The sequence below is a fragment of the Pogona vitticeps genome, chromosome 1 (genome assembly GCF_051106095.1).
Source record: "Pogona vitticeps strain Pit_001003342236 chromosome 1, PviZW2.1, whole genome shotgun sequence".
Taxonomy (NCBI): domain Eukaryota; kingdom Metazoa; phylum Chordata; class Lepidosauria; order Squamata; family Agamidae; genus Pogona; species Pogona vitticeps.
Genome location: NC_135783.1, coordinates 114,851,699 through 114,864,141, shown reverse-complemented (window position 1 = coordinate 114,864,141; position 12,443 = coordinate 114,851,699). Strand labels below are relative to the sequence as shown.

The window sequence follows — 12,443 nt, the reverse complement described above, 5'->3', positions numbered from 1 at the left end:
TAGAGAAAGATGTAATGCAAGGGTGAAAAATTGCAAATTTCATATAAAATACGTATTTATATATATGCTCAGCAAAATAAAGGCTTTGAGACAATATTTTCCCCATTATCTCATTACTTTAGGAACATTCTTCCTTGGCTGCAGTCAAAAGTCTCAAACAAATGCGATGGGTGCTTTTTTCTTCAGTTCTGCACCAGCAAAATAAAATAAAACAAAAACTGCATATAGACATGCACACATGCACACACAACCTCCCTTTACCCTACCAAACCTTCAAATAGAAAATGATAACAAAATGAACAATTAGAAGTAGGAATAAACATGTGGAAGAGAATGAATTAGATCCTAAATAGTAGGGATAGTTCTTTAGGATTTTCAACTTCAGTAATTTTTAATTAGAATTATTATCAATTAAAAAACCAGCACAGCACATGATCAACAAGATCATTTTGTAGTGACTGCTCCTGCTGGCTATGTACTTCTGCCTTGACCATTCTGGGACATTCTTGTATTTTTTTTTCCAGGTTGACAGCTTGAGCAACAGGTTCTCTCTGGTCCCTTGACACAGTGAAGATTTGATAATAGCCATTCATGCACTTGCTTGGAATGGCAAACCTTATTTGTAGAGTAGATTTCCGTCTAGATGGGCAGGATATAAATTGAATGAATGAATGAATGAATGAATGAATGAATGAATGAATGAATGAATGAATGAATGAATGAATGAATATTATTCAGACAGAATCAGTGGAGAGGATCAGCACCAATTCTAGTTGCTATCAGAGCTGTTGGGAGAATATACTTGGCTGCAATTTCTATAGACCAATTGCTCCATCAGTTCAGTCTGCCTAAGGGCACAGTCACACACACAGTGAAAGCCAAGTTTAAATAAGATTTAGCATGCTTAAAATTGGCTGTAAAAATTCCAGCTACATGACATACAGACAGCCATGAACTAGTTGGCTGCCAAGCAAGTTATTCTGAAGAAACTAATGGAGGCTTTTTATTTTAACATGAAGGTGAAATTGATTTGTTTTGAAACATTTCAGCATCTGTGAATGTCCTTGCCAGAGTAAATACTGTCTTTAGAAGTACACACTATTAAAATGGGAGGCGGAGCAGCAAAGAAATGGAAGCCAGAGGGATGGACGGGCACAATAAAGAAAACATAGGCCATGTATATTTGAAGGGGACTCATTGCTTAAATGATCCATCCCTAATTTGCAAATGAAAAGAAATTAAAAAAATATATTTTGGGCTGCAGGCCCTCTTCAATCTCAAGCCGCAACCCACTTCTTTTCTGTCACTCTCTAAGATTCCTTCTTTCTTGACATCCTTACTCCAGAACTGCTTGCATTCTGTCCTGTTCTTTGCATCCTTGTGACCCCTCTTTCTTCTTCCTCCCCTGGTGTTACCGTGACGCCAGAACCCTCATTCCTTAACAATTTTGGGTGTAGAAGTCATCAAGATCATTCTTGGAGCAAGTATAACAAATACTTCCTGGAACAAATATAATGTATAAGAGGTATCTTCAGTATAGATGGTGGTGACTGCAGTGATTGTGGCGGCTCTAAAAAGTGCTCTCAGTATAGAGAGGAACTTGCTGCTAGCCTTGCATGATCAGGTGCCCATGTTAAATTTGACTGTTGGAGAGTGTATTGAAAGATACTGGGATTGCTGTCATCTAACTAATTAGAATGCGTGTTTATAGCTCTCCAGATGTTGTTAATCTGCAGTTCTCATCAACCCTCAGCTGCACAGGCCAAGGGTGAATGAGGCAAGTTACCGTGTGGTAGCATCTGGTAGGCTGGAATTTTCCCAGTCTTGCATGAAACCAAAGTGATGTATTGGCAGATATTTGAAAGAATTTGGTGGGGGACAATAAAAGGTTGTGTTCTGTCTTTAGGTCAGTGAGATTTGATTTCTGAGTAAAAACATTTCAAACCGCAGTACATGGAGAGGAGCATGTTTAAAAATACAAGCTTAGAGATGGGTCGACTTTGTGTGTCATTGAAGAACATGATAGACCGTAAAGAAGAAAATTGATGGGTTAGAAGAGAATCACAAAATGTCAGCCAGATGCCTATGGGACTCTCACAAGCAGAACATGTGTGTCGTACAACCCTCCTGCTTGGTTTTCCCCAGTAATGGTTATAACTCTTGCAAAGATTGCCATAGAAAACTTGCTGTATGTAAGAGTTCATTTGGAACATTTAGCACAAGAAAGCTGAGGACAGTGTGTTTTTCCTGGTGTCCATAATGAGGTTTAGCTTTAGCGATAGATGCAACAAATTCAGTTTATTTTGTTATGTATGAGTCTTCAGTGATTCATGCATTCTGTTGAAATGTTTTAGATTGCTTTCACCATCCTCTCATGCCAAAAGCGAACTACAAAGTGAATTGAACAAAGACAACTTAATCCCAGTGACCATGTTCTGGCCTGTTTGAAAGAGTATGTTTTCAGAAGCTAGGAATCTTGTCAAAAACTGAAAACCTAGACACTGTCTGGGTCTTTGTGTAGTCAGCCCATCTTATTTCTGGCTTATTTCTATAATAAATAATAGTGTTTTTATTTTCATTACTGCACATCATTGGAAGCTTGTAAGTATTGGGCTGGATAGCACAGTGGGATGGATACCTGGCTCCAGAGTTTGGGACTTTGATTCTGCATTGTACTTCTTGGAAGGAAAAGCCAGTCTGTGTACCCTTAGGCAATTTCAGCACCCTGGCCCGAAGCCCTGGTTGCCCCAGCCTGATTAGGGCAGCATATCATGTCCTGTTACGTAGCAGACCTGTCTACCCCACATTGATTCTCTAAGATAGTCTTAACCCTCTACTCACGGTGTATGCTCTTTCTTTGTGTGTGCTGTCTCTCTCACACAATCTTGCTTTTATAAAAACAATTAATTTCTTTCCCATCCATTGTATTAGTTGGGACGTGATAGGGCTTGATGGAGAGATCAGTTATTTCCCATATAATCATGGCCTTTCCCATTTAAAATATTCATGAGCAGTTTCCAAGTTCTTCCTAATCAATGTTTAGCATTGAGAGATCAGTTATGGCAAGCAATATGCCTGACGAGTAATTGGTAGCTCTCAATCATGATAATGAATACCTACCATCCTACCTAGTTAAGAGGCTGTTTCATGTATCTTACAGACTCTGATTTACAAAAGTTTATGCCATGATAGATGTATTGGTCAGTGTTCTGTTTAACGCAGTCCTTCTGTGATTCCTGGTTTGCTGCTGTGTAAGCTGAAGCAAAACCCTTATCTTGGTTGCCTCATGCATGCCACTTTTTCACTACTTGCTCCCTCTGTCTCTACTCTCTACGAGGCTGTAGCCTAGAAGTAAGTGGTGATAGCATTGTGAGTAAAGGGGGGAGAGGCAAGGATGGTATGTCTTTTTGCATATTGGTGTTTCCATTTGCCAACAAAAAGATACTTCAACTCCCCCTTTCCTCACAATTCTGTCGCAGTTCACTTTCCAGGATTGCTTGTTTCTTTGGCTACCATTGAACTTCCTCTTGCACAAGGAGATGCTGAATTCCTCCTTGAAAACTGTGTTGTGTGTGCATTGGAGTGATGCATGTACAGTGGTGCCCCACTTGACGATTACCTAAGACGAGGAAATTGGTTGACGATGAAGTTTTAGTGATCGCTTTTGCGATCGCAAAACAATGTTTTAATAAGGAAAATCGCTTCACAATGATTGGTTCCCTGCTTCGGGAACCGATTTTTCACTTAACGACAATCAAAACAGCTGATCGTCAGGTTTCCAAAATGGCTCCCCGCTGTGTTTTAGGATGGATTCCTCACTTTACAGGCACCATAAAATGGTCAACCTATGGAGGATCTTCTCTGGGTGCTGAGGTATTTCGCCATTGGAACGCATTGAACCGGTTTTCAGTGCATTTCAATGGGATTTTTACTTTCGCTTGACGACAATTTTGTTCTACAGTGATTTTTCTGGAACGGATTATCCTCGTCAAGCGAGGCACCACTGTATGGTATAGATCAGTAGGCTTGTGGCCATTTAGTATGTCATCCTTTACAGTGCACTTAAGTATTATAAAGTCTCTGGGATATACACAGGCCATTCTGTAGATGAATGATGAATTCAGTTGTGTTACATGATAACCAGCATCAAGATTTCCTAAATTGTTGTGTATCTTAAATAATATAACATTTAGAGAAAGACAAAGAGAGAAAAGCCATTTTAAACAAGCTTCTATCCTAGATAAAAATATACCATGATATCAAATCTTCATAGATTTTTGTCTTTTTGCATTTCAATAGGGCCAAACACATTATCAAGCTTTTACAGTGATGGAGTATGGTAAGTAGCACTTGTCTCAGGTTCAAAAGCAGATTGTGAAGATCCTGTTTTCTGGAAGACAGAAGGACGTGGAGGGGAAGCAATCAGGTTCAAGAAGGCAACGTTGTAAATTGGGACTGACAGAACGATACCCTACTAATTAAAAGTCTTCAAACTGGAGAGGAATGTAAGACTCAGACTGTGAGCCCGTCACACATTCCTAACATACAGAAGAGAGTTGCCAGGACTATTTGGTGTTATAGACATGCTTTGTAATTTACAGAGTTGGATGCTGATTACATGTCTGCCACATTATAGTATATGTGGGAGACTGTACGTCTTCCTCCAGCAGTAAGAGGTGTGTGAAAGAAGGGCTTGCTCCTTCTTTGTACAATGTCTTACCCTCTCCAGCCTTTTGCTCCAAGCAGTTTGCTCCAGTATCAGAAGTGAGTTGGGAATGGATAAAAATCCTACAGGAAAAGAAATTGAATTACTAGGATGTTTGGGTGGGAAGAGAAGATAGTTTATTGTTCATAGTGTAAGTAAACTGCTGTTCATAATACAGTAGGATCGTGGTATCCAGAGGGATCAGTTCCAGGCCCCTCCTGTGAATGCGGAAAAATGTGGAAATAGCATACTCTATACAAAGCATGGTCTCTGGCTATCTCTAGTGGCCAGTTCTGGTAAATACACCATGTAAAGTTTAAATATGTATTTCTGGGTTTTAAAAAATTTATATTTTCAGGGAGCGGGTAAGTGAATCAGTGAATACTGATCCATGAGAGGAGTTTTACTATAAATCTAAAAGTAGATTATAAATAAAAATGCAAACACAAAGCTCGCTGGTAATAAAATGCTACTGGCAAGCTCTGAAGAATACACCAAATCCAGTCAAGTGTGAGATAGTACATACAACAGGCCGCTTAGCGGGCAGCAGATTCAAAGGTCTCCTCACCAGTATGAGAAGGACTGAAGGCATAACTGAAAAGATACACCGCAATTTACTAGCAGAATAGATGTCTGATGTGCCTCCAGAGTCAAAGAGTTCTGTTATCAAATGTGTCACAACTGCATGCCCACATTGTTCCTTGGGCATTGACCACGGGGTTGTAAGTGGGGCCCCATAAAGGCTGGGCTGGTTTTAGGGGGAAGTCATGGCACTCTGGAAAGTAATATCCAGTCTACTTACTTTAGTGAGAATTAAGGCTTCCCATGCTGCCATCTGTGAACCTGTAATTTCAGGTCATTGTGTGTGTGTATATATATTTGTGTTTGCACATGCAAGTATTTCATATGTGCCTTACATTGCCTACTTTTAGTTTATGGGATTTATTGCATATTTGGGTACGGAAAGGGATTTTTATAATCTTTCTGAAATTATAATTCCCAGGATTTTCTGAAGAAAATAAAAATAGGATAAAGCAGAACTGATAAATTAATATAAATTAGGTCTCCACTTACATTTGTTAAAAAGCACGTGTTGCTTAAATGGTGACAAAGAACATATTTGTATCATTTTAATTTAATTATAACTTTTCTCTTCCTTAGAGTTACCAAAGTTTGAAGTTTTTCTAAAAACACCTCTGTATTATTCTCCAAAAGATGCCCATTTCAATGGTACTGTCACAGCAAAGTAAGTAAAATAGTCTTTATAATTTTTAAAATGCATTTGGTTGAGTCATGTACATCTGTGCTGTATAGCACTTCCCTTCAATTTTTGGAGGTGAGTGAGCGGAGCAGATTCTTAGAAATATAGCATTGTTTCGATGTGAGTTACTAGAAGAGAAAATCAGGAGATGGGATGACCTTCTTGGTTGTTTGAAAAGGCAGGAAAAGGCTTTTGGTCTGTGTGAGGCTCCCAAAATGGAAGCCATGGTAGGAGTGCCGCTGCTCCCGAAGAGTAACAACCAGACCCAGACATCCCCCCCGCCATCGCCACCGCGACGGGAAGAGAAAGGAGTGGAGACCCCCGATTGGGGGAAGGAGTGCGTCGGATCCCTTACCCTAAGCAAGGGGGTGGATACCCATGACCTAGAGGAGGTTATGAAGGGGTTAAAAATCACCCGGGAACCGGGACGAGTTCAGGCGGGAAAGAGGGGGGAGGAGATTGAGGCAGGAGTGGGTGATATAAGGGAGAGAGCAAGGGACATTCCGGGCGGTTGGGAATGGGTGTGGATGGAGGACCCCTGGACCCACAAGTGGGAGCAGGTCCGGGTCCCCCATGAGGAGGCAGAGAAGCGCCGGCAACTGGGATTGAAGCCCCGCCCGTCATACTGGGGAGAAACCGAAGCAAAAGAGTGGAGGAGAAAGCTACGGGAAGAGAGAGAGGCGGTTGCCAGAGAACTGGAGAGGAAGAAACAATGGCACATTGCCGAGTTGAGGAAGCTGGGGGGTTACCCGGCCCTTGGGGCGCAGATGGAGGAGAGGGGTCCTCCTGGGACGGCTGGAGTGGGGATGAGGAGACCTTACCCTTGATCTCCCTAGAAGAAGATTTGGACCCTGGACTGGGACCTGTGCCACCCACAACAGGTCCCTGGAATCCAGAGACTACGAACCCTTTTGTACATAGTTTATGGACACCCTTGAAACCAAGCCATGTTCTGCAAACTTCCTTAAACCCCTTCGTGGGGGGCAACCCAGTTGATGTTAATGTTGAAATAAATACAACGCCTTTTGATATACCTTCAATGCCTCGTCCGTTTATTGAGGAGAAAACAGCTCACCACAACGAACCCTCACAGTCTGCCTGTTCCAATCCTGGACTGTGTTTCCTTCTGTAGAAGGAAGAAAATGCTATGCAGCACATTGGCACCTATATCTAAGCTCATATGTTCTTTTGATGGCTTGCTTTGTTACTACAGCTGTAATTACCAAATGTTATGTGACTGGTTCTAATTTACTTGGCCGTTGACAGGTTTCCACATTTCTAGCAAATAATTGTGGATGTTATGAGTGCTTTGTTGTTATTACTGTTTTTTTTTTAAATTTTACTCGGTAACAAATGAGAGCACAATAAGTTTCTTGTACAATGTGAGTGAAATCCTGTCATTATAGTGGAAGTAAAAATTTCGCATCACGGAACAACAGTTTTTTTTCTGGCAATTTTTTCCTAAATAGGAAATTTTGGAACATCTAAAATGCATGCAAGACTTATTTTTGTATCTAAACCTAAACCCAACATAAAATGCATTATTTCTAACATCATTAGCACACAAGATTATACTTTTAGGCATATTTAAGAAATTTAAATATACAGGCACCATAATTTTGGAGAAGCAAAATAGTGACTTATACAGTCCATACTGAAGAGAGAACTGCAAACTGCTGTATCGTATGTATTGCAAATCACATGGAAGGAACATCCCCTTGTATGTTCTTCTCATGAAGACTATAGCATTCATTAAGTAAAAAAAAAAAAAGAATTTTGGATGTGGGTATTGTATATGTCAGACTGTCTGTCGTATGCCCCAAATAATTATTCTCTAGCTCTGCAGCCTGTTTTGCATATATATTTGCATAATCTGCAGCTCCCACCATTTTGAGTGAATACATTTTATATTATACTCATTCCAAAAAATACATGATCTTACTGGAATATTTTTCTGGTTCCCAAATGTTTCTAGAGTTTTTTTGCTAGGATAATTTGGAATGTTTTTATTTTAGGTTGTTGTAGGTTTTTTGGGCTGTTTCACCGTGTTCTGAAGGTTTTCCTTCCTAACGTTTCACCAGTCTCTGTGGCCAGCATCTTCAGAGGACAGGAGTTAGAACTCTGTGTTCTGGTGTAGTTTGTGGAATAGTTGAGTATTTATAGCTGTGGGATCAGCTTTTTGTCCTTTTCAGGAGAATGGGTGATTATGGTGATCGGAGTGTTTTTTGTTGTGGGTGTATTGTGATAAGAGGGGAGATGATCTGTCACTGTGATTGATGGGTATTGTTAACTGGTCTTTTGTGTGCAGTGATCACCTGTCCTTGTGGCTGGGTAGAGTTCATTGACCTTTTGCAGGCTGTATTTTTCAGGAGCCTGCTGGGAGCCAGGCTTTGTTGAGTTTTACACTTTCTTCTTTTTTATTGAAGCTATGCTGGTGTTTGTGGATTTCTATTTTTATCCCTGGATCTTCATATAGCTGGTCATTATATTGCATCATTCTTGAGATAGTCCTGGTAAAAAGATTCAGTATGAAGAAACAAATTCCATAAATAGATGCTTAGCAAAGGGGGTTATGCAGACCTTACTGTCCAAATTTAAAATGTGAAGTATATATGTTCAGCTGCAAATAAATATCAATTAGCTTATGATATTGTTTTAAGCTTTCTTCAGAAACTGAATGTGGGTTTTGTGACCATTTCAGATACGTATATGGAATGCCAGTGGAAGGAAAATTAACTCTTGTTTTCTTCTCGTTCTTCCATGGAAAAAAGAGCAATATCACTAAAATATTTGAGGTGAGCTGGTTATGAATAAAAATAAATAAAAATACTTCTTCAGCTTGAGGATTTGTTAGCAAATGAGTCAACCAATCTTCTGTGTTGTTTTATTTTGCTATACGACTTCTGGATATCTGTTCACTAGAACATTTGCTTGTGTTGGGGATTTTTTTGTTAAAAGGTTTTTTGGCTTTTGGCTATTATTTGAGTTAGCAAAGCATAAGGAAGAAAAACAGAAATGTGGAGATCAACCCAGTATCACCAAAACAGCCACTGATTTGCAGAAACAAAAACTTGCACTCTGTATGATAAAAATCACTCTAGAAGCATTAAAGTAGCAAAAAGTTACCTTGACTTACAGTTACCACTCATAGTTACAGTCAGAAGGAAAAAAAGGGGGGGGGGAATTGAGTCTCTAGCTTAGAGGATAGGAGAGGCTATAAACAAGGGAGAAGGGAGAGGCTGTCAACAAAACAATGGAAGCAGAAAACAAACAGGAAGAAATGGGAGCTTGCTTCAAATGTCAAGTGGGAATAAATTACCAATCAAGTTAGTGGCAAAAAACAACAAATTTGGCTGCAGAGACCCCTCCCACTGATACTCAGTGTTAGTGCATGCAAGACTATCATCCCAACAGCTGTCTCCTTCATCCACATTCTCAGAATAGTTTCATTTAAAGATCCTTTCGCATTCCCTGCTCTTTCTTGCTTCCTATTCCAAAGCTAAACATATTTTGGCTCAATGGCAGCCAGCAGTATGTGGCCCTTTCCAATTTAAGGGTGGAATATGGTGAAGACAAAGGGATAAAAATGTGAGGATGTTCTGTAATCAGTAGGGGGGAGATCTCTTACTATCTTAGTCCAAGCCTGATCTGGAAATGTGTATGAGTCTGCTTGTGTCTGTTAGTGTGTAAGGAGGCTTGAGAGGATGGTACACTTGGTTTCTCTGGAGGTCAGATGCCTGAGGAAGTTCACATTGTTGAGTGCCACCATAATGTCTGACGTCACCAAGACCTACGATAGGATTATGTTCTTCTGATCATGGGCTCTGCTCTGATCACTTTGATCCTTCAGTAAAGTGCAGTGACAACACGTGATCTGTCTTCCTATAAATTTATTTTTGAAAAATTAAAAAAAAACTTAACCAGTTCATTTATCCCCCTGATTTCAGATTAATGGATCTGTGAACTTTACACTGAACAGTGAAGAGATGAAGAACATTACATATGAAGATTGGAATCCATATGCGTTTCACCAAATGCCTTTAGAAATTATAGCGGTAGTAACAGAAACACTTACAGGTAGGTTGTTGCATATTTAAAGAAAGGGAAGAAAATAGCACTGGAAACAGTGAGAACTGGTTGCATGGAAAGTAAAACATTTCACTTGCTGTGGATATTTTGGATCATTGACTATTTACATAGCTCTATATATTAAAAGTAATTATTTTTCTTTTAAATGGTTTAGTTTATTTAAAATACTGCTGAAACTTCCCTCCCTTCCCGGCATGTGTGACGTGATTCACAACAGGATGAAAAGGCACAATCAAATTCTGCCCACAGGCCCTTAGAAGAATTCTCACTATTAATTAATTACATTTCTATCCTGTCCATCTAGTGACAGAGCATTACGTTGGACAGCTGAAAGAAAGAAAGAAAGAAAGAAAGAAAGAAAGAAAGAAAGAAAGAAAGAAAGAAAGAAAGAAAGAAAGAAAGAAAGAGAGTGACACGCCCAACAAACACAAACACTCAATTAATAAAAATAGATGGAAAAATCTCTAGAGGCAACAGTGGACAAAAATCAAATGGAAAACAAATGGATCCACAGGAATATCAAAGGGGAAAAATGTTCCCAAAAGCCTATATGAAAAGCTCAGCTTTTACCCTCTTCCTGAAGGTCAGAAGGGAGGGTGCCTGATGTATATCAACAGGCAACTTGTTCCATAATGCTGTGGAAAGCCGGGTTCCTGGTGGTAGTTCTCTGGGCCTCTCTAGGGGTGACCATGAAGTCTGAATAGACTGCGTTGTCTGGGTAGATGAACTCAAGGGGAGACGCTCTGAGGTCCCAAACTGTTAAGGACTTTGTAACTTAGCACCAACACTTTGAAATCGGTATGGAAGCAAATAGGCAGCCAGTGCAGATGAACTAGGATCAGAGGATGTGATTGCACTTTCTTGCTCCTGATACTAACCTAACTGCCACATTTTGTGTGTGTTGAAGCTTCCTTGTTACCAAGGCAGCCCATGTAGAAAGCATTGCAGTAATTGATCCTAGAAATTATCAGTGCATGGACCAATATAATTGGGGAGTTCCTGTTCAGGAAGGGCAGATCTGCTGAAGGTGAAAAGAGGCAGACATAGCCATGGCAGAGATTTGCTTCTCTGTGAGAGAAGCATGACTTGAGAGAGCTGGGTCCAGGAGCATCCTCAAGTCATGAACCTGGTCTTTTAGGGGGAGTGTAACCCCATTGAATCCAGGCAGAATATATCCTAACCAGACAGGCTCCCCTCCCAACAACATGATCTCTGTCTTGTCTGGATTCAGTTTCAATCTTAGTCCTCATCCAGTTCATAACCAAGATCAAACACTGCTCCAAGGTCCAGCACAGTTTCCACTGCTGATGATGAAAAGGAGAGGTAGAATTGTGTGTTATCAGCATATTGATGACAATGAACACCGAATCTCTGGAGGACCTCCCCCAATGGCCTCATATGGATGTTAAATCGTGTTGGGGAGATGATCAACCCCAGTAGGACTCCACAATGGAGGACCCATGGAGATGGAACAGCATCCCCAAGTTGCACTCTCTGGACATTGCTGTTGAGAAAGGACTGCAGCCAGAGTAACACCGAACCACCAGTCCTTAAACCCAACAGCCTGTCTAGGAGGATACCATGGTCAACAATATCAAAGGCCATTGAGAGATCCAGGAGGACCAGCAAGGTCATACCTCCCCAGTTGGCCTCCCTCAACAAGTCACTGAGCAGAGAGACCAAAACTGTCTTGGTCCCACAACACAGCCTGAACACCAATTGAAATAGATCCAGACTATCAGTGTCTTCCAAGAATGTCTGTAACTGATCTGCCACAACTGTCTCTATTAGTTTCCCCCCAAAAATGGAATATTACTGATAGGTCTGTAGCTATTTACATCTGAGATAGATTTTTTTAAGCATGACTGAACTATAGTTTTTTCAAACGAGAACATAAAGCCCTCTTGTAACGATGAGTTAATCATTTGCATGGCCCATTCCACCACTACCTCTTTGGTGTATTTCAAAAGCCAGGGAGGACATAGTATTACATAGTAGATGCCTCAAGCTTTTCCCAAACGCTGTACTTCCCTTCTGACTGAGTCTGAATTCCATCCTCCCATCTTTCTACTAGCAGAGAGATTCCCTTTCATACAGCCAGGCATTTGGCAGCTAGAGGGATACTGAGGAAGGGGCTTATAATGGGGGTGAAAGTATTCTCTTCTTTCTTCTTTCTTTGATTTGCTTAAATTTGAGCATCTTTTAATAGGGTGGTTTTAGATACAGTCATGCCCCGCTTAATGATTGCCCCGCATTATGATGAATCCACTTTACGACGATCTTTTTGCAATCGAAATTGCGATCGCAAAACAATGGTCTAAATGGGGGGATTTCGCTTAGCGATGATCGGTTCCCTGCTTCAGGAACCGATTTTCGCTTTACGACGAT

General features: G+C 40.5%; 1 protein-coding gene across 3 annotated transcripts in view; it reads left to right on the top strand.

Moving 5' to 3' along the window:
- CD109 (CD109 molecule) overlaps window positions 1-12,443 on the top strand; it is a 119,205-nt gene that overhangs the window by 40,713 nt on the left and 66,049 nt on the right. For all 3 annotated transcript variants that reach the window (XM_072999675.2, XM_072999673.2, XM_072999674.2), the window contains 4 exons: window positions 4,300-4,339; window positions 5,867-5,951; window positions 8,668-8,761; window positions 9,914-10,043. In XM_072999675.2, the coding sequence (XP_072855776.2) occupies window positions 4,300-4,339; window positions 5,867-5,951; window positions 8,668-8,761; window positions 9,914-10,043 (349 nt within the window). The remainder of the gene's footprint in view (window positions 1-4,299; window positions 4,340-5,866; window positions 5,952-8,667; window positions 8,762-9,913; window positions 10,044-12,443) is intronic.